Source organism: Trachinotus anak, unplaced genomic scaffold (assembly GCF_046630095.1).
Source record: "Trachinotus anak isolate AG129_WGS33_773 ecotype Australia unplaced genomic scaffold, CSIRO_AGI_Tana_v1 ptg000004l, whole genome shotgun sequence".
Lineage (NCBI taxonomy): Eukaryota > Metazoa > Chordata > Actinopteri > Carangiformes > Carangidae > Trachinotus > Trachinotus anak.
The window spans coordinates 13,415,930-13,439,065 of record NW_027273855.1 but is presented as its reverse complement, the minus strand read 5'-3'; the positions used below and the strand labels follow the sequence as shown (position 1 = coordinate 13,439,065).

Sequence of the window (23,136 nt, the reverse complement as noted above, 5' to 3'; positions counted from 1 at the left end):
ATCAGAGGATGAAGGGCAGCCACTGCACAAGGTTGTGCTTATAACAGAGCTATGCATCATTATTAGACAATTAATTACTCTGTCATCAACACCACCAGCACCACTGCTCTACTGGGATTCAGTCACAGATGTTTCCGAACTCTGGTTTGACACCACAATCCATAACTGGGCAGCAATGAATCCAGTTTCGGGATTCAGCTAAACTTTCGCTTCTTCGCACAGAGTTCCTCAGATTTACTTCTTCTCTCAGTTAGTTTTGAGTCTTTGAAAGATGTCAGGAAGGGCCAGAAATAGCATAGGGCAGGCCTCTGGGACGGGCTGTTGTTTACAGACAGTGACAGGGATGAAGGACCTCTGTGCTCTGGTGCTGGCCCTCAAGCCTCAGGGGTGTACTAGCACTGCTTCTGCTGCTGTTCTGGACACTGCAACGCACACATAAAAACACACAAACATGCAGGCCAACTAACTTATGTGCACACAGTAATCTCTGTCTTTGTTTTTATCTTTAACACACACACACACACACACACGGCTTTCATTCTTTCTAATCTTCTCCCGACACACAGCTTTGTTTTAATACTAACATCAGTGCACCTTCACGTGAACCATTATGTCGCCGCCTTTACCTGCTGACAATACAATCTACAGCGTGAAGTCAATCCAAGCAGATGTTAGAGCAAATCCAAAACCTCATGATGTATTCTCGTGTGTTTATACGTTAAAACGATTTGGCAATCAGTTTAAGTAACCGTGCTGACCTCAACACTGGGGTCAAGCCAGGCTACAGACACAGAGACATAAGGTAAGCACCGGCATCCGGTCATTTCTGCACTCTGGTCAATTGCAGCACCTTGAAAAAAAGCAAAGACATAACTGCAGTGCAGTATTGACAAATTCTGTTTAATATTGTGTGATACTCTTCTCTTAAAATACAGTCTTTTCTGAGGTAGACCATTACAGTTCAAGAACATTATTATCATTTTTAAAACAGACATCAAAAAAGACATGAAATAAATACTTTCATGTACAATATGCCGCAAAAATGAGGTAGAAATGGTTACAGAAAATGTACAATAACCAAGGACAAAGTTACTGCAATAACAGATCAAAACATGTAAAAAATAAAAGCTTGTTTTGTTGGACAAACTGTAGGGAGTAGTGGGAACAATGACAAATCAAAATATTGTAGCTACTTGTACCTCTCAGTCATCGTTATTATTTCATTCCTGTAATTACATGTGAATAATTGTTCGTATCATCTAGACGCTGCCGCTTGAGGCAGGGGTTGCTCTGTAATTTGTAAATGTGTTTTCAGTTTCTGTGACAGTGATCAGTATGCACAGCAGGGGTCACTCTGATTGATCTGGCAGTATGGAATGACTGAAGCCACCAGCTGGTGAGGGAAGGCTGCACTGTGATATAGGGTTGCTGGACATCAATCAGACCACTTCCACTCCCGAGGAATCGGTGTAAGGGAAGGGGAACGGGGGCTTGGGGGGCGGGGAGAGGACACAACGGCACATGGCCACTGGGGCTCGTGGCCAGGGGGCAATCCAATTTAATGAGACTGCATTTGGGAGAGAGAAAAAGAGAAAAAGAATGATGAGGGAGGGAGGGAGAGACAGAGGGAGAGGAAAGGGCGGGAGGAAATATTACATCATTCTGTGTATACCTCCTCAGGACCATGGCAACAGTCTAACATGAACGACCTCTGTACCTGCGCTCCAGTGACCAGGTTTTTCCAGCTCGTTAAAACAGAACTGTAGCACTGCTGGAAAAGGAGAGATTTGTCTGGATTGTCTACATGTTGGGTTCATCCACAAAATGTACACATCAACTGGGAAGTTTTAGACTTTGGGATTTGCTGAAAGCTACACAAAACAACAGTTTTTTTTCTTTTTTTTTGCATCTGTGTTTTTGTTTGTTTTTTGTAAGGTATTTTGTGCTCAGATGTTCACTGTGAGTGCACATGTATGATTGCGTGTGTTATATTTACATTTTCAAATGATATTTTGCAGCTGTAAAACTATAGACAGCAGGCATGCATATACAGGATATGTAAACGCTAAATAACACAGAGATCTGCAGGCAGTTTGTCCAACAAAAAAAGGAATATTTTCTGTATTCTAGCATTTCTTGAAGACAATCATCACTCCACCATAATCTACAATAAAAATAAAGGGTAAAAGAACAGAAAAGAAAATGTATTTATATACTCATATATAATAATACATGGATTTATGGCATCAAATATCCTTTGAAATACCTGAATTACATTCAATGTTACTCTTTGTAGCATATTCAAGTTTCTCTCCCGAGGTAAAAGCCCAGCTGCAGTGGGTGTTACAAGACTGTCAGGTTTCTCCTCGCTCCGTTATCTCGCTCTGCGACACTCCCTACTAAGACCCTAAGATTACATACATTCTTTATTTCATATTTCTGAGGTAAAGAAATTCTTCCTGAGCATTTCAAACAAGACTACATACTAAGAAAACAAAAGGAGTACGTGAAATAGAAAACAGACACGCTGTAGGAGAAGCTGGGTGTGCAGGTTAAGTGTTGCTCTGTAAGTGTGATTCTCAGGAAAACTGCACTCGATGAGGAATGTGAGATCGAGAACAAATTATATGGAAGTCCACAACAACAATCCAAAAATAATAAAGCAAGCTGTCTGTGAATTGTACCATTTTAAGTGTGAATATATTCAAATGAAGATAAAAGTAAAGTATTTCTACAACCAAACATGTCAAGTGTAACGGCAAGGTTTCACTCGAACAACTGAACTCCTGGCAAGGGACAGCCATGTGGTCGGATTTCATAAATGTGATTACATTTTCTTTTCTTTCCTAGAAAAGTAAAGACTAACTGCTGCGTCGTGATTTGGTAACAAGCTATTGAGAATATTAATATATTGTGATTTTGAGGACCAGTCTGTTTTGATAAATGAAACAGCACTGCTGATTATGCATTTGGTTTGACATGTTTTTGGTCAAAAACTGTGGTTTGCTGAAAGGTTGCAGATCCCGAGCCCTTCATACTTAATGATTAGTGACAATCCAATGACTAAATCAACATTAGGATAACATGGAAATGGACTGGCAATAAATACGATCCTGAGAGTAGCCGTCAAAGGGGGTATTTTCCAAACCCTGATTATCCATAATCTTGGACCACATCACCTAGCAACAAATAATTGATTTTGTCCTGGACCAAGGCTAATCAGGATCTCTGAGAGTATCCAAATAGCTATCTGATTCTCCCATTGGCCAAACGACTAATACACTACTCCACTCAGCAAGGCTTAATCAACTTTCTTTTCTTTGGGAAAAATAAAATATTGCGGATATTCATAGCAAAACAAAAACAGTACACCATGGCATGCTTCTGCCAGTAAAACAACTTTGTCAGCTCTCCTGTATCATTGCGCTTCTCTGGCTCTTTTGGCTTCATAATCTGTAATTACAAAACAACAACAAAACATTCCCAAGGCTTGCCATGTCAAAGCAAAGACAGGTTCGTAGTGCAGTCCAAGTACAGTGACTGGCTGCTTTCTCAGTGGCTATACATCTTGCTCCACTCTATACAAGTGTCCAGTTCTTTTGTGGTGGTGTGCGGGCACACCTTGCAGAAGGCATTCTCAAAGTCTGTGAAGGCTGGGGGTTTGGAGGGTGTGGGGATGCCATGCATGGCCCCAGTGGGGGAGGCCGCAGAGGAGAGCGCCTGCTGGCTGAGCTGCAGCAGCTCCCACACTGAGAAGCCCTCAGTGCGCTGGAGCACAGCGCTCAGCTCCCTCTCGCTCAGGCTGCAGCCCTGGGGCGACAGCGCCTGCAGCAGCACTTGCCTGCGCATACCCACATCTGGCAGGCCAACGTGATATCGCTTGGCAAAGCTCCGATGAACTGCATCTTGCAGCAGATCTGGCCTGCCAGTGGCACACACAAGAATCACCAGACCTGTGGTCCCCACCTGGACTTTCTCCAGGGTGTTCAGCAGTGTCTGCCTCAGCCCCTCCTCTTCCATGGCCTCCACCTGGCTGAGCAGCACCACTGAGGGCTGCCGTGCCCCAGCCACCTGCAACAGAGACCCAAGAATGTGCTCTGCCTCAGCCTTCCCTTTAGAGACCAGCATGGCTCCACTCAACCGGTAGAAGGAAGCCCCCAACTGTGAAGCCAAAGAACGAGTCAACGTCGTCTTACCCCCTCCCCGGGGGCCAAACAGCAGGACGGTTCTTGGTGGCCGCACCACTGGACTGGGCCTTAACACGGGCCACAACAGGTCCTCCTCCAAGGCAGTCTTGACATGGGTGAGCCCAGCTAGCTCACCCCAGCCTAGGGCTGGGCTGCAGTCCAATAACTCCCCATTGACAAGGTCCAGCAGTCGGGGATCTGGACTCTTCATAGTCTCAACAGTTGGCCCACACAGTGGAGGTCGTTTGTGGGCCTGGGAGCGGTGCTGTTGCTGCTGTTGGGTGAAGCCCTGCTCTGCCACACCATTCTCCCCTGTCATACCCGCTGGAGGGCTGTACTCCCCTGTTGCCCGATACTGAGGAGACACCAGAGGCTGGGAGGAGGGCTTACTGGACTTGAAGGTTTGAGGGTCTGTGCTGCCTGAAGTGCTGAAGCCATTTCCCCGGCACTCCGTTTTGTCATTCACACTGTAGGGTGAGTTTCCCCCAGCCTTCAAGGGATCATAGCTATATTTCCTGTAACGAGAGCCATCCCCTCCCTCATCCTTTTCTACAGTCATCTCGAATGCTTTTCTTTTTAATGTCCCACCAGACTCAGATGTCCCAAGGTTGGTGCTCTGGTAACTATAACTGCCTCCTACTACTGTGGGCCTCGAGGGTACTGGAGTAGGGGCTGGTAGACCTGAGGGCAGGTAGGTCGCAGAGGGGTGGCTGTAGCTGGGGGCAAGGCTGGTCTGGGGAGGGTACGTGCTTGGGGGATAGTTATAGACAGGTGTGGGAGGGCTATAGCTGGGCACCAGAGTAGGGGTGGATTGGAGAGTGTGCAGGGAGGCAGGGGGAAGTGCTGCGCTGGGTTGGGGACAGTACCCTGAGGAAAGATAGGTGCCATTGTAGCTGGAGGGGTACTCACTGGAGCCGCTGCAAGAGCTGCTGCCACTGTAGCCAGAGTCTGAGAGGTTACTGTTCACCACAGACACACTGCTAACTCCTGGAGGGCCTGCGGATGTCGCTACAACCTTGGAACCTGAGAGGCTGTCATGTCCTCCCGGGGGTACCAAGGAATAGGAGGCATCAGTGCTGTGCGTCAGTGGCCAGGGCTCCAGCTCGGTCTTCGGGCCATTGAGACCCCCAAATGTTCCTGGCTCTGGGTAGGTGCCAACAGTAGGTGGCCGGTCATACGGTGAGTCCAGCACGCCAGCGTACTTCTCAGCATAGCGCTTCAACAGATTGGAGGCTGTCAAGGCAGAGATGTCATCGTTGGCCCAGGCATAGTTGTAGGAGCTGCGGCTGCGGCCAGAGTAAATCTCCGACTTGTGGGCCGGAGAGGAGGTGGTGGAGGAGACGTCCAGGTGCTGCTCAGGCCACTGGCTGAGAGGCTGGGCATGCTCTGGGTTCCAGTGCATCTTCAACAGACCTGATAAAAGAAATAGACAGAGAAACCATGTCAAAATTTTCTTCAAATTACAAATATGTCAAAAACTAGGAAAAAAGTCACCTTAAATTTTGAATTTGACAAAGAGACTTGAGACTCTGCAGACTCTGCAGACTCAGTACACAATCAAAATACTTTGTTTACCTTTAAATGTGCCAAAAATGAAGAATTACATATTTAGACATTGGTGCAATATTCTTTTGCTTTATTTATAAGATGCTTGAAGTGTCATTTTGTAATCTACTTCACAGGAAAAGACAGACGCAGCATAGAAGCAGATACAAGCCAGATAAAAAGACTCATCAACTTTTGGATTGATGGCTTTTGTCTTGGTCAGGAATGACAGGTATGACAATGTTGTAAGAAACACCACCTTCAACCAACCTAATATAGATAAGTAAACTAGACAAAAGTTTAGACTCTCTTCCATGATTGTTCATTATCATGTGCACAGTGACACATGGTCTAGGCTCCTGCACTCCAAGCAGCCAGTGACAAGAAATGGCCTTTCTTCTGTTTCAAAATGAATCTTTTTTCATTCATGCTTGCTAGCAGAGGGGGCTCAAATTTCCCACAAAAGGAGAGGAAGGTAAAGGGGAGGTGGACGTAGGCAGAGAAAGCTGCAGAAAGAAAAAGAGTGAAAGCAGATCGGTACGTTGGATGTGTTGTTTTGCAGTTTCCCAGTTTATGTGGGAGTAACGATAAGATCCCACTACTATTCCCTATACTGCTAGCATCTGCAGGTCTCCCAGAGGAGCTATTGTTATCTCCCCGTGCATGTTGCTCTGAATGCCTGTTCTCTACGCCCTGCACCCCCACCTACCACCCACCAATCCACCCACCCACCGTACACCAGAGCTCCATAGGCCCAGTGGCCGGCTGGACAGAGGGAGGGAGAAGGGGAGGGAGAGGGGAAGGAGGGTGTGTGTGTGTGTGTGTGTGTGTGTGTGTGGACAGTGGTGTAGAGAGAGTGAGAAAGAAAGGAGGAAAGAAAGAAAGAGGGGGGTTGGGTTTGGAATTGCAGCATAGTGTGCTATTCATCAGCACAGTCTCCCATGGAACATTGGGAAAGTGGAATGTCTGTTCCTCTGGCTGACTTCAGCACAGGCCGAGGTCTGATTGATCATGGCTGCTACGCACTGAGAACATCGGCGAGCTAACAGGAGAGAGGGCAAAAAAAAAAAGATACTTTGTTCCATTAATTGTTTTTCCTTCCACCTCCCCTCCTAAAAACATCTTATTTTCCTCTAAAATATTCAACTTGCATTGCATTTGAAATGTTTGGAACATGCATATACCAGGTAGTGTAACAATTATTTTCATTATCAATTTTTGTTTTTCTGATTAATCAATTCATTGTTTTGTCTATAAAATGGCAGAAAACAGTGAAAAATTCCCCCTAGTAATTCCCTACAGACCAGGGTAAGGTCTTCAAATGCGCTGTCCAATCAACACCCCAAATATATTTAGTTCACTATTGTGCAAGACAAAGAAAAACATCATCATATGTGAGATCCTAGAAAAAGCTAATGGCATTTTTGATTAAAACATGACTAAAGCCATTTTACATGTGTATAAACCAAATATATCACAATATCATAGTTATAGATTCATGGAGACTAGCACCACATCTTGCTGAGGTATAAGCTTGACATTCCACACATAGCTTGGCATTATTGAACTGCTACGATTTACCCTGAGGTGACGACTACTCCAGAAAAGGGAGGTAAAAAGGAATATGGCAAAAGCTGTCATTACTGGCCTCTCTGCCTTCCCTTCAGTGGACGCCTGATGATTCATTATTCATGGCTGTCTGTATGTGTGGAGCCAGGCTTCTTATTGCCATTTAAATCAAATCTCAATATCCACAGCCTGTGATTTTGCTGCTGCTGCTCTCTCTCTCGAGCTCACTCCTAAACTTTGGCCTCTTTCTTTTTCCTTGCTTTCCAAACCTCCCCATGTGTATTTTCAGATTACGCCTGTTATTTATTCAGTCAAATGAGACCAGCAGACCAGATGGTCGTTGGATTATCATGTCCTTCATATTCAAATCCACTGCCTTAAGTTCCCAATGGCCAAACCAGTTCAAGTACTTCCCTAAGCTTCAGCCAACCCACACAGCCACACACCCACCACAGCAAGCTGCACAAGAACATTCTCACACTCTTGTATTTTCACAAACATGCTGAAGACATTGGCTTGTCCACACCCAGATTACCACATATTTTTGTGGTCGGACTTGCAGGTCTTTGTCCAGCCTGCAGAAACCATATATGTCCTGCAGGCCCTTCCCATCTGCAGCCCAACCAGTTTGTGAGCAGCCCCAATAATGGGGCCTGTGTGTGACAGAGATGGATGAGAGCCCAGGGGAGCTCATAAAACCTGCAGCGGGGAGAGAGGTAGGGAGGGAGGGATGGATGGAAGGAGGGAAGGATAGAGGGAGGGGAAAGAGTGGACAGCAGGCGCTTCGTCCTCTCTTAGCGGACTGGAGCGGACATTAGAGGACTCAGTGAGGCGGGCTAACTGCTGTCTACTCCATCATCAGAGTAGCACCAATACAGAATGGACTTCTCTCACACTACCCCCCCCCACCCCCCCACCCCCCACCCCCACCCCCACCCCCCGAACGATGTAATGACCAGCTGCCAATAACTGAGGAACCAACTGATCCGTCCATCAATCTGAGAGTAATTTCTATAAGTCTTTTAAAAAAGTGCATTATTCTCTGTAATTCTTTCTGTATGTACACTCTGAGTTTGATGAGTGGTAGGCTGCCACTCACCCCTGATGAACACAGCAGGGTTGCAGTGCAGTTCAGCCCTTTCCATGTAATTAGATCTTGCCTTCTGCTGGATTGTGGTTTTTAGAGCAGTAGCGCTCCACAATAAACTGAGCAAGCTCTAATCTACACTTCTGCTTAAATCAGAGCCATCATGTAGATTAATTCACTGGAGGGACACAAAGAAAGCTAAGATTAGAAGTAGGAAATCAGGACAATGTGGGCATACTGTGGGTAGCAGAGCAATCATTTGATTAACTTTAATATATGTTTCACTATGATGCTAGATTGTAAATTATGTTATATGACATTGGAACAAGATAATACGGTGCTAATATAATTTGTGAATTTTGTCATCCAGATGGAAGTAGGTATGTTTCAGTTTTTACTTTTATCATTTTTCAGCTCCAACACTGTGACATTTCCCTTTCATGCTGCAAACCATCAACACTGTCTCAATCATATTAGAGGGGGATTATGGATAAAAAACACATGTATTAAGCATGGACCAGGACATCGGTATGTTTGAAACTGGGAATCTTGTCCTCATCCAATTGCTCTGGAAACTTTTGTAGCCAGTGTTAATAAGTAAAGCTGCTCTGCTCCAGTCACAAGGAGGCTGGAAGAATATTTAATATCTTCTATAATTTATAAGAGGCATTTTAAAATTCATATTAAACAAAATTACAAGAACTGGTTGCAGTGACCAAGATAAGTATACATGAATATGTACAGAGGCTGCTTTCCTATTGACTGGTGGTTTAACTTGGCTGCAGCGAGGTTGATAAGAACCTTGTGTTATGCATATGAAACTTCCCACTGTTTGTGTGTGTGTCTCTGTGTGTGTGCTCTTGGCCCCAGGAGAGACAGATGTTCTTCTGCTGACCGCCTTACTGTCTGTGCGGCCATTGTAGTGGACGGCTGTCCAGCAGACGTGCACGGCTCGGACAATCCAGTTGGCCCTGAGACAAAGCCTGAAGGATCCTATTGTCAGGGGCCTGTCTAATTATGGAAATCTTATTAATCTATTCAGCTGCAGTCCACTGACAGCTTTTGTGTTAGCCTGGGATTTATTGAGGGACCTGTGTGAGCTGCATCCTATTGTAGGCGTGCGTGATGAAGACAGTGGCACGACTCTCTTCAGCAGAAACCTGCTTTACTTTGAGGAGGCCCTAAAATTAAAATTAGGCCACTTATGGCTCAGGGGGAGTATGTTAGGTTCATTTGTGATTTCTGCCCTCGAATGCTCTAATTTAGTTTCTACAAAGTCACTGAATCTAATGTTGACTGGGTGAAGTCAAAGCAGCTTCTGGCCCATAAAGGCTGGTAGTACTCTAGACTGTGTTGTGGTTTCCTATAAAAGAAGTATCAGCGGGTGAGGTGAAACGTTATCTTGGCAGGAGGCCCAGAGATGGAGGGCTCCAGTGCCGTTTCACAGCTCCCCTGAGGTTGCTTTCCCCTTCTCCTTTCCCGGCACTTTTGTTTTCCCTGCCCTGAGGAACAAAACGGACATGGATGCAACAAGCCTTCTGGGACAGTGTGCTATTAAACTGCGCCGATTGTGAAGAGGCCGCTTGTAAACAAGAGCGCTGTGGATCAATCCAATCAGGACTCTATTCAGGGTTGAGCTCTACCCCCAACCACTGACCAGAGAAAACACTTCCACTCCATCGTACATCTCCACACAGACACATAGATAAGGTAGAGGGCCGTGTCTCTAAAACCTCCTCATACTTTGTTAATAATTTCTTATAAAACATTAATATCAAGAGCTATCATGATGCAGACCCGCAGAAGGTTGCTAAGCTGCTAAGCTTCACATTTACAAAATATGCTATATACAGAAAAGCAGGTACTTCCACCAGAATTAAAGTCAAGAATTTTACCTGCAAAATAACAAGTTAAACAAGTTAAAGCTAAAACTTTCACTCTGCTCTAAATGAAACTGTTGACCCCAATGGCTTCTACAGTGCAAAGGCCATTCTGTCCTTCAACAAGAAGGTAAAATATGTTGAAAAAGACATCAACGTGAACAGTTTACATTATGCTGAAAAGAAAATTCTTTCAGTGCCTTGAAACAAAAAGCTGCACAGAGGGCAGTTTCAAATTGTTTTGGGAATGCTGCTCCGGCTGTTGTGGCAGTATGTCAGAGATTCAATTTAGACAACATGTCAGAAACAGACACTTTAAAGAAAAAAAAACAAAATAAAAATAAAAAAAAGCTTGCAATGAATGCATTTACAATACAAAGCACACAGCCGTACCAGAGGGGAATGACAGGCAGAAAGTGGAGAGAAGGGCAGAGTGTGACAGACGCTATATTTGTGCTGATAAATCACAAACTTGATGCTTTGATGATTGCATCAGTTGTTATGTATTCTGCAAGCGCAAGCTGATCAATGAGGAGCTGGATGAAACTCCTGCTTGCTGGACATTAATATGCAGAAGAAATTATCTCTTTCTTCAGGACAATTTAAGCACTTCTGTTCATTTGGGCCAAACATATCCAGTTAACTGCTTTAAACAAGAATTGTTATGAATGATAAAGAGTTTAATTTAGTGTGCAAAGCAAGACGCAACCGAGAATCTGTTATTTATCAGAGTTTGTTATCTTGATTTGTTGTTCACTCTTGAAGCCCCTTAAGTCCTCTGTTCTCAAGTTCACTGTGATTTATGGCACTAATATCAAGCAGGACAATCTCACTAGGCTGTGGCCGTCCATCCGCTGCATACTACCTGGACTGTCATAAAAACACCAATCTGAGAGGCTGGCCACATTTCACAGCCTGGCAGGTAGAGACAGAGGAAAATTGTCTCTGGACCTTCTCTCACGTTGGTATGAAATACACATTTTATCAGCTCTTGCACAGTTTGTTGGAACCTACTGAAAAATGATGATGAATTCCTCACATATATTGTGGCTTATGTATGCTGTACTACACTCATGTTACACAATGTCCAGTTATCATGTACAATATTCACCGGTAGATGCTGAATAGCCTCTGTTATCGTGTGGGGTATTGCCAAAAAGCTGTTAAAGGAAGTGCGAGGTCAGTCCTTGGGACCCTTACCAAACTGACTTAAGACAGAGATAATGCACACACCAGACAACGGGGATCATAATTTATCAGCCATGCATAATTGGGCATTGCTAGGGAAAATTATTATAAATCTATGCGTTAGTCACAGGGCTGCTATCAATCAAAAGAAACACAATCCCACACTCCCACTCTGCCTGTCGCTCCCTCTGGCTCATCTGCTCCTTCTTTCATGGCCCTAAAAAGATGTAATAACAGAAGAGTGCGGGAGCTCTGGTGGGGAGTTTTCACACCTGCTGCCCAGAGCACGAGCAGACGCAGCTCTTTTCAAATACGCCTCACCAGTCCAATCCCAGGAGGAAGAAGCCCATCTCCTGCAGTGGCATTGAGGGATGTCCTCTATGTGGGTGTGTGTTTCTCTTTCTGTCCCTATCTCTGTGCCGTCCTCTTTCTGTGGATAGAGCTATCTGTACTCCATGTATCAGAATGACAGTTTGACTTGCTCTATTTCTTGTTTCATCCCCCTCTGGGAATGTTTCGGCCCAGAATAGTTGTCAGAATAGTTTTTGTCAGCATGTACAGCTAATATGGTTTTATTATAAGAGATGGACAATATGACAACTCTGTCCTGTGCATTTTGAAGAATAATATAATTATACCACCTTTGTCTATAACAAAACGTGCTTAGAATAAATGACAATTATTTTTCAAAAGCAATCAATAAACATGCAAAATGAAACAAGCCTATATGTGCTATATCTCCTATTTATTTGCAGGGAACAAATATACACATCGTCATTAAAAGTTGCTGTTTTGTAGAGTGGATGGAGAGGAGCAGCAGCCAAACTGCTTGATGGCATTTGTTAAACACTGATTAATTGACAAACGTGTTTGGAGTCGAAAGAAACACAAAAAAGCAAGTTCCCATCTGAGTGCGTGCTCATTTTGTAGCCCTTTTCTCAGCACTCTCCAAAACTAGAAAGCCTCCAGAATAATTGCTGGATGCGTCACTTCATGCTCGTAATTTTAGAAACAACTCCCCCATCCCCCGTGCCTGCTAACGCACGTCCACAAATGGTGGAAGGCCCCCCCCCTTCAAGAAAAACAGGGTTCCTATTTTCTGTGACTGCAGGCTGGCTTTAGGTCATTGTGTCCACTAATATATCAAAGAACAGCTGTCCTTAGGCTCTGTGATGACCAATCACCCCTTCCATCTGTCTCACTCGCCCAATCTCTGCTCTATCTCACCCTATTCAGCTCTATCCTTCCTTGCCTCTATTCCTTGCAATCTCCTTCTTTCCCTGTTTCTCTTCTTCTCCACCTCCCTTCTTCCCCCCATTCCCAGTGACCATGTTGCATTCCCTTCTGTCGGTCCAAATCCCCTGGCCCCTCTGTGCTCCCAGCTTATGCTCTCAGCACATGGACAGCTATGGGATTTGTTGTTTTCTGTTAGTACACACACAAATTAGAGGAAGCTCAATATATTCAACAGCCGCAGTCCCCGCTATCGCAGTGCGTTTTATGATCACCGCACAACAAACACCTAATGGCATAACGATTTAAGTATGTTATTTCTCAAGTGTAGTCATTTACTAATTAGCTGTGCTGGTGTGAAAGACGTTGTGTCTCATTGTCGAGCTCTGAATTCTGCTGCCTCAGGAATCCAGTGAAGTGTTACCATCCAAATGAGCCTCACCACCCTGCTTCTTAATTGGGCCCTTAACGGGAGCTGAGGTCTCCTTAATGAGCTGATGAACCCTCAGAGAGACAGAGCAGAGGGCCAGTGGACTCACGGGGCCCTGGGTCCCTAACCTTCTTTTCTTGTGAATACAGAGGCATGCAAACACACACACACACACACACACATATACACACTGGGGGCTAATTAGAGCCCATTCACACCCTACACTAATGATCCCAGCTCTTATTCACACACACTTTAGCAGGCTGTGTGTTTACTCAAGCGCCTCGCAGGCCCCTCCACTGCACCACTCATACCACTCTGCCGACAATAGGGATAGACGCTTGCATGGCCCTCCAACCTGCTCCTTCAGGGGCCAGGATGAGATCTACTCCTTCTTTTTTCTATACAAACTACTCCATGACTTAGCCGAGTCATTCACAAAGACACTACAAAACATAAAAACAGGGCCAGAAAGAGAAAGGAGAGGGAGAGGGGTCAGTCAGAGGAGAGCTATAAAAACTGCCAGATCTGGACTCCTGTGTGTAGTTGCCCTGTGCGTGTGTGTGCATGTGTGTGCTGTTTTAAAAGAAAAGGTATCGCTACACCAGCGGGGGCCCCCAGCAACAAGAGTTAGGGCACTCCTGGGTTGGCGGCCTGGGACTGATTTAAGAGTGTGTTTGAAGTGCAGATTACAGATTCTTTGCACCAAATCCCTCCAGGAGTATCCATGGCCCCTGGAATCTCTCTCGGGTTTCTTCTCAGGTCCAGCCTTGGCTGCTCGCCCCAGCTTGAAGTCCTCCGGACTGGCCGGAGACGAAGACCAAGGCCGGACACGCCAAGGAAGAATGAAACACACACATACACAATGACAGAGTGCGGGATCTAAACCCACTGGATATGTTAGAGCAGTCCTGATAACAAAGAGTGAAGTGTGTTGATGGGCGTACTTGTCCGAACTGTGTCACCACGTGCACAGTCATACATTGTGACCAGTCCGTGTGCAGAGGCAGAAATGCCTACAGCAAGAGTCAGAAATAGGGTTGGGATGTCGGAATGCTCGACATTCCCACAAAGGGAATTTCAACATGGAGGTGAGAGTATTCGCATGTCCTGCACATATGCAAAGTCCCTCACAGTCAGATTTTTGCTCAGCTGAATCATGACTGCAGTCTTTAACTTAAAGACAGTGAGCTGCAGTGTCACCGACAAGCAGAGGGGTGTGTTTGTGTGTCACTGGTCTGAGAATAAACAGCGTGACTACCTAACACTGCTGTGTGCGCTCATACGATCCCTCTGTCTGCACACACTCACACTAGCAGGCTGTTCGGAAACGATCTCAACCCCGCAGAAGTGCTGCAGAACAGAGCTACTCTGTGCACGAGAAACCATCAAGCTGTTGGACAGAGCAGATGAAAACCAGCTTTGTGTGTCCTGATCATAAAAGCTAATCACACACAAAGGCTGGTGCGTAAAGTAGTGGAAGATTCCCATGAAGGAGCAGCAGTGTGCTTGCTCTGAAGACATGCTAACTATTCCACCAGCCGTTTGTGACATTCTTGGACGTGCTGTCCACTGCAGCAGCATTGAGTGCTTTCAGACAGTATGGACTAGCAGGGTGCAGGGAGCTGATGGAACAGCTAGTTAGACAAGTGTTTGTGAGAAGCAACACAAGCATTATTTGCAGGGCCTTGAAAATTAATGGTCTATAAGTGTTATTTGAGCAACTCAACGTAATTGGATTTGTAGCTTATAAACATCATTTAATGGGAAAAAACTTAACATGTTCTAGGAGAGCTGACATTAAGAGCCACTTGTGAGAGGACATGATTCATAACAACACATAAGGTCAACTACTTATTCAGCTGGCAACAATTCTGAATTCCATTCATCTGATGAGTGGTCGAATAATAACACTGGCTATTTCAAGGGTGAAATTTACAAAATGCAAACAAAGTGTAATGGTTACTGTCAAAACATCCACTCATGCTGCTTCGATCAAGCTGTTTTGTCCAGTTTGAATTCACACACCCACACACTTGCCTTACACTGCCTCTGCATCCCATTTTTTTTCAGAAACCAAAGATTTTACCATCAATTATGAAGTAATACTTTTTAAATTGACCATTCTGTGGGATTTCCCTCTTTTCTTGTAACAGTCATGCCAACAATGCTCCTTTGAGGCAAGTTAAAGAGCTGGGGCAAAGGGGCTCTTGAAGCTGAGGCCACAGAGGCAGCCCCATGCTGGCCAGCAAACAATGCTGTTTTGGAGAGCCAGAGCACTGGACTCAAATGAAACCTGGTGGGAGGGTGCAAGGGGGGTGGAGGAGGTGGGGGGTGACAAAACTGGACACGTCAGTTATTAGGTCAGCACTGAAGGGAGAAAGCAGAGAGCAGGACAAAAAGGAGGGAGAGCAGGAGGCAGCGTGGTGGTGGGTCCTGAGCTGTATTGGTAAAACGACACTGGCAGTACTGAGGGGTTTCTGCTGCTTAGACCATCAGCCCTCCAGCCTCCCTCTGTCCCTCTTCCTTCCCCCGTCTGTGTCTTCCGCGTGATGATGAAACATTCAGACAGGGCCACTGGCCAGGGTTTAGCATTTCCACCGTGCACGTCAAGGAAAAAGTTTTTGCACTGAGGCATGCACTTTTTCACCGTTACCTGTGCATTTTTCTCTCTGTTTGCGAACTACAAACACGCCGTGTCCCCTCCTGCTTATTTTTTGAGTAGGGGCTCATTGATTCAGGCAAAGTCCAACTAAGTCAAGTGAGGCTGTTTGGTGTGACATGCAGCTGTGTAGACAGAAAGAAGGGAGCAGTGTACTCACTATAGGGGACAATAGGACTCAGCATTCTGTGGAGCTGGTCTCAGTAAGGAGGAATGCTGTTTTGTGAATGCCAGCTAAGGTTAGCATCCGTCCGGCTGTAGTCCATCACTGGCATAAGCTCGCACTGACAACAGAACAACCCTGAGAGAGAGAGAGAGAGAAAGAGAGAGGGGGAGAGAGAGAGAAAGAGAAAGGTGAGGCAGTTACAGGCTGCTGCACAATGTCTGGACAAACACTCACATGTCAACTGACCAATCACACAAGCTCACACGGCAACACAAACCTAAACACACACACACACACACACACACACACACACACACACACACACACAATTCACTCAGAGTATGATAGAATTACTGACCAACCTGAGAACGCTATCAGTGTAACAAAAACAGAGTTCACACAATCTCACAAATACGCACACTCTGCCAAATTGACGCACACAAGGGTATTCATTATAGGCAGGCATTAAGCTGATTGTGAAGCTGTGTTCAGCCTCTAAAGAGGGCTTTCTAAATCTGCCTCACAAAAAGACTCATGCATACCATTTCTCTGTGCACTGGGGCAATAAAGACTGCATTCTTAGGACACCAAACACTTTTGGAGCTGCATTAGCAAAATGCAGAGGAAAAAAAAAAGCTTCCTGTTTCACTTTTCAATGTATCTAAAAAATAATACTGTGTGAGGTGTAAAAATATTATTAATAATAAATAATATTTTTAAAAATGTAGGAAATTAATTAATGAAACTAACTGTTTTTGTCCATTTTCAAAAATGAGGTAAAATAATCTGTATTCTGGTTTGGGTTGTAAATGTCACATTTTAATCATGCACAGATTAAAGGCGGTTTAATCCTCCAGATTTTATTGTTGTATTCTGATATAAAGCACCTCTCTGAGCAGACCCATGAGATTGAAACAACTGTCTGAAAATTTTGTTTTTTCATTGCAGCCATTTGTATTATTTCTCAATTCTGTGGACACCAAAGTGCAATTTGTTATCCGCAATGGTGCTAAGCCGCTTTTTCTTCCAGTTGTTTTCTTCTGTCAGTTTTTAAAATCTGAAAACTTTTCATCCACAAACCCACATATAAATGCTTCTGTAAATATACACTCCATCTTTAAGTAAAATGACACTATTATAGCTATTTAAAAAAAAACAACATAACAAACCAAAACATCACAAAATCTAAAATATATCCAACAACTTTTAGACACCAGTATTTTACCTAATGCAACACTGTGATATTCACTGCTTTTGCAGTAGTGACAGAGACTCTATCTGTCTTAGCTTGTGTAAAAACAAACAGCAAGGCAGTTACCGGTGCACATTCACTCATGCACTATTCATATGGAAGACAAATTATGCAATGAGCACACAGCTGCCTCTAAACACCAACAGGCTTCACATACAACACCGTCTCCGACTACGATACCATCTGCTCTGACTGACAGTCAACTTTAAACACTCAGCCCAGAATAACTAACTACACTAACAGCAGCAAACCACAGCTTCCACTGAAGGCAAACACAGTTCTGTCCTTGCACAGTTCAGAGAGAGGCTGAAAGGACAAGGCAGAGTCAGAGGCTTGGTTTGCTCACGGAAATGTCTCATGGTCAGTGGCCAAAGAGGAGAGCTGCTCCAACACACTCAGCTCCGGTCCTCGTCCAACTTCAGCGGAGCCAAGTCAAACAGCATGGAGAGCAGCGGGCTATGACAGCAGATCAACACAGAGATGCAGAGAAGACAGGCAGCCTTACCTATTCATGCCTGCATGTCCTCCATCAGATCTGAAAGCGGTAGGATAATCCCTGGAGTAGACCAGACCCGTGTGTGTGCACTGCTATGCTTTTTTTCAACATATGGGACACAACTCCACACTCTCTCTCCCTCCCTCTCTCTACCTCCCTCTCTCTCTCTCTCTCTCTCTCTCTCGCTTTGGCCAGTGACAACAGAGTGAGCACTCAGCTCCCTTCCCCCATGGATCTCCCATCCCCCTCTGCCTCCCCTCCTTCTCTCTTTTTATGCTAAAAGTATTTAAGTGGGGAGAGAGAGAGGGAGAATGAGGGGAGGGCAGCAGGGAGGGTGGGGGACTGACCAATCCTGCTCTGAAGGAGAGAGAGGGTGATCACACAGAGGCCTGAACACAGAGGACAGTGGGGAGAGAGAGAGTTTTTGGTTGGAGGGAAATGACCAGGGTAAATTTGGTTCGCCTCAGGAGGATTAAGAAAGAACTGAAGGAACAGTGGTCAGATTGTAGTGAAAACACACAGAGGACCAGTCTCTGACTGACTAAAACAGATGATGATCAACTTACTTGAAAAATGTGATTAATTACTCATTTAAAAGTAAGTGTATTACTTAACTAACTGCTCAAAAGCAGAAACAATGTGGCATTACTTGTTAAATCACCTTTTTGTTTCTCCGCTCAGCTCTGTCGGAGATGCCTTTCAAGCTGCCACACCCACATGTCACATCTTCTGTAGACAACACGTTTAGAAAGCGAAAACAAGACAATGTGTCCAGCATGCAGCCAGCCTACAGTTTGGAGGTATTTACTGATTAATAGCTAGCTCCACCCCTGTCGACTGCAGTCCAGTCACCGGCACTGCAGGAGTCCTGTCCTCACACAGCCCTGATCCAGGACCAGGATGGTGCTCTCCCAGATCCCAGACATTTGAGTCGCACAGTGGCTCATAAAATCCATGACAGGAAGGATGCTGAAATACAAACTCAACGAGAATAGGCACATCTTCACAACTACTGAAAAAACAGCAGCAGCAGCCTGGTGCAAAGTAACAACAGAAGTCATAACAAAAGACATCTCTGCAGTGTGCTCAGTGCTACCGCTGGTGGAGGAAGACCACCTTTTTATTCAGTAGCGTTGTTGTAATATCATTTCTGGGCACTTGTTGCAGCACAAAGTGCACTACAGTCCCCTAGCAAGGACATAATGCTGCACGATTTCTTTTATTCTAATTGGTTTGTATTTCCTTTCATGAATGAGAATTATCTTGGTTGTGGTAATTTGTGTCTTTTCACTTTACACCTGCCTGACATTTTCTTTCCTACTTAAAGCTTCTTGCCTGCCCATAATGGATTTTATGACAGTTTCCCAAAAAACAAAAGCCAGTGATTGCTGAATGTAGGCTCACCAGTGTCCATCAAGTCAGATAAGAGGACAAAACATGCAAATAAGACAACCATTGAGTGAAACTGACCAACCTCCCATCCAACGTCTGGCAAGACAGCAATCAAGCTGATCCCCAAAAGAGTTGAAGTAAAGGCTGGAATTAGTAGCTGATATCTTATTCATTTCAAGTTGTAATCCCTTATACTTTTCCTTAGCAGATTTGTTTTCTGTCATTCACAATAAAACCTGCAAAAAAGAAACATGAAATAATTCTAGTAAACTTTACAATAAACAGGGTTCAGTATATTTGGCATTTTTATGACTCTATACTCGTGTCACTCAAAAATGTTTTTGAGCTCCATCTATCTCATGGTCAGGTGCTGTCCCAGTTTCATTCACTCGATCTTCACACACAGCTGTCAGGCTGTTTTTAGCGCCACACCGAGGGCCACATGTTCCAGTCATCTCCTCCTGTTACATGGAGCCGGTGCTCCCTGCCGCTCCCGCACAAGCTACAGGATACCACCCACACACACACAGTCCATCACAAGTGAGCACACAGAGGGAGCAGACCAGCTGAAAATAGAGAGGGACATTGTGATCATATGTTTGGTGTCCAGCGCCCGAAGGCCTACGGACACAAAGTGAATCATCCTGTGCTGTAGCTTAGTAGTTCATAGTATTGTCCAGTAATATAACTTTGCCACATTTATAGCTAAATGATCATTAAATAACAACTTGGTCATTATTTTTAACAGTAATGTTTACATTATAATCATCATGTTTTTTGCTGAGAGCTGAGAAAGCAGCAACATCATTATAAAGATCTGTTGGGATAAAATAAATATTAGCAATTAGATGATCACACAGATGACTAAACCCCCATGTAAGCCAAACTTATGTGAAAGAGATAAAGAAATTAAGGCATTATAAACATCTGTCAACTTACAGACCAATTTCCTGGTTCAACTTTGAGGTACTGTGGTTTAGGATGCACAAACCCACAGTTTGATGCAGCCTTGTTTTTAACCCATCTGATCACCTGGCTGCTCATGTTTCTTGCTCTGTCTGACTTTCTTGTATCAATGCCTATCTGTTACAACAGATATCAGTAATGAAAACATTACTGAACATTACTTGAAAACAAGACCTGAGTTGTAATAGACCGTAATTACCCTTTAAACACATGGCCTCTGAGAATCCTCTTTTGTAAGACATGTGGGTTGAGCTATTTTAGGAGATGCCCCAGTGGTCAGTGACATGGCTCAAATTGGAATGTAGGGCAATAAACCCATTGGAGGAAACACTCATTAGAGTGGTTACAAAACTTAACACACCCAGTGAGTCCCAGTTCAGAACCACAATTAGACTCCTTAATGTTTTCCCTAATATGGGATCCTCAATAGATGCTAATGGTGTCTCTGTGGGGGGTTAGGTGAGGGTACGGTTGAGTAGGGAAGTTGAAAGCAGACAACTCTGGCGCTCTCTCTATCACTCTATTGCCTTATTAGTGCTGAGGCAGCAGTGTGTGGACACAGGCAGCATGCTGAGCCCAGCACTACTGAAGCACAAAGACTTCAGGGCCTCAGGACATGAGACAAGCCAAAAACAGAGAAAAATAAGAGCGTTTGAGTGAGACAGAGCAGGTACGCATGCACAGACTAGATCCTGTGCCACATGAGCAACTCTGACAGGTGTCAGTCACAAAGATCCCGCCCCCTTCTCTGACTCGCATTGAGATATTTCTGCACACATGTGTCAGCTCAGGCTCCCTAAACGCTCAGAGGACATTCGGTCCAGTGGACAGTGGGGGACACAGGTTACTGTAAGGACCAGGACGGTGCGTAGGTACCTGGTGGTTGGAGGTTAATGGAGAGATATGAGAAGCAGACAAAAAAGCCATGGCAAGCTGAAAATGACTCCTGAATGGACAGAGGCAGCAGGTCAATGCGCTAGTGTTTGACCTCATACTCCGGGGCATGTCAGCTCAACACCTCCATTCAGCAGGTTGTTCACCCAGCGATGAACTGTGTTAGTGTGTCAGCTGGTTTCATCAAGCCAAACTGATGAATCAAGTGTATATTTGATTTGGTTAAATGAAAATCTGCATGTAAAAAGGCCCACAGGGTGATTATCTAAGCAAGATACTATGCTGAACAGTTATATGTACATGGAGACATGGAGTCAAAGCTGCAGTTCCACTGTGAAAGACCTGCCCTCACTCACCTTCAAGCACCTACAGACTGAGATTTCAGCAAGACACACTGTGCAACATGGATCTAATTTTGATGTATGTATCTGTATGTAGTACGATGATGGAATCTACTGAATTGTAGGCTACAACGCAAGAACGCAATGTACAAGAATAAAACGTCATTAGTATACGTCAGTGGAGCTAATCAACACGTTTGTAAGTGCGCCATTTCATGCACTGTTCCTATGGCTGGTAGGTAGATGTAGGTCATAGCAGCAGTCACATTTTTTTAGACGTCATTTGGTCCTAGGTTATCTTTAGTCATAAGACTACCTTTGAACCTCTGTGACGTAGGACCACCATTTTACTTTCAGGGCAGGTTAAACAGTGCAGACATCACCTGATTATTAAAGGAAACTGAAAAGTAATAATTCATGTTACTGATGAGGTGCAGTAAATTTGAAAGTAATGCACAACCACGAGAAGTTGAAGGGACCAGTGATGGAGAGGATCAGAAACGGGATGAGGAGACGGGATGAAGGCATTCAGTTGCCACTTTTTAGTCATCTTCCCCAAAGACATTTCAAACTAGACATTTTCCTGAGACCTGGAATAATTACAGTTTATGTATTTCGGATATTGTTCGATAAAAACAACAAGGTAAGAAAAAAAAATTCCAAAATTTAGTGTTGTGGACATTTGGCCAGTGTTTGTCTTTCTTCACAGTAAAATTACTTCAATGTTGGAGAAATGACAAACGCATAAACAAAATATATTACAAAACATAGAACATTTTCTCATTTATCCAAATATCTGGAAAAAGATGCAACTAGTACAGATGAAAAAAATCTAGAGATATTCATATGAAAAAAGTGAATTTGTAAATGTGACACAAAGACAGCGAAGGTTTGTTGCAGAGCTGAAAGAAAAGATTATTGTCATTCTTGACTGATCTTTTGATTATCTGTTGTATCATTTATATATTTTTTCAATATTGATTACATAATTTAGTCTGTAAAATGTCGTGAAATTGTGAAAAATGCACAAGGTGATATCTTTTAAATTGTTCTAGTTTATTATTATCCTTTTAGAAATTCCTCTGGATTCACAAGAACTCCTAAAATGTGTTGCTTGTAAAAAGCGTTTATGTGAGCCAGTTGGATGCGATCATGGGCGTGTGTGCACATGATTAGGATGGTATCACATCCCTCTCGTTTTCAGCCAGGAAAAACCCTGTTAATACTTATGTTTTCAGTTAGTCACATTAGATGTCTCATACAACCCGAAAAACTGGAAATTCACCACCATATGTACTGTTGGTTGCGTCTTACGTTAAAATATGTTATTTAATTTGAAAAAAGTCTGGTCTATATGATTGTTTAATATTTCCATGGAGAGGTCTTCTAGTTGACCATCAAAATACTAAACACCAAAAAATTTCAAAAAAATGTTTGTAGATGCCTAGAAAGAGCAAGATTATCAAGTTGAAATGGCAATTATTTTCCCAGAAGACATAAAAACAAATGCATGTTACCCTAAAGACCACAGGCACCGTAACTGACACTGTAGATAGCCACTGAGGTTCAAGACATGGGAATCTAGAGGCTCTGAGCAGCTAAATGGACTCAGTGGATCAGACCTCAGGTATGAGACTTAAGGTCTGACCTCAGGAGACTAATTGCTTGCAGGACTGTGCAGACTGTCCTGGACCAAAGCACTACTTAAGGGGAACTAAACCCCCAAATTCAAACATACAGGCCTGCAGGCAGAAAAAGATGCGAAACAAATTTGACACATTTTGTATTTCAAAACGCATATAACATGTAATTTCCGGTAGTTCCCCCTCCTGTGACAGCATCCCAAAG

At 44.1% G+C, this 23,136-nt stretch overlaps 1 protein-coding gene across 1 annotated transcript; it reads right to left on the bottom strand.

The window, feature by feature from the left end:
* Nucleotides 1–1,887: 1,887 nt before the first annotated feature.
* On the bottom strand, nt 1,888–17,839 carry fignl2 (fidgetin like 2). The gene is made up of 3 exons (XM_071476102.1): nt 17,705–17,839; nt 15,942–16,082; nt 1,888–5,600 (listed from the first exon to the last, which is right to left on the bottom strand). Exons 2-3 carry the CDS (start codon nt 15,964–15,966, stop codon nt 3,553–3,555), a joined length of 2,073 nt encoding a protein of 690 aa, XP_071332203.1. The 5' UTR covers nt 15,967–16,082; nt 17,705–17,839; the 3' UTR covers nt 1,888–3,552.
* Between the last annotated feature and the right edge of the window lie 5,297 nt (nt 17,840–23,136).

Excerpts from the sequence above, each read along its gene's own strand:
- fignl2 (XM_071476102.1), bottom strand. The coding sequence starts at position 15,966 with ATGCTGAGTCCTATTGTCCCCTATA. Across the intron at positions 5,601-15,941 it reads GAGTCCTATTGTCCCCTATA|GTCTGTTGAAGATGCACTGG; the intron begins GTGAGTACACTG and ends TTCTTTTATCAG.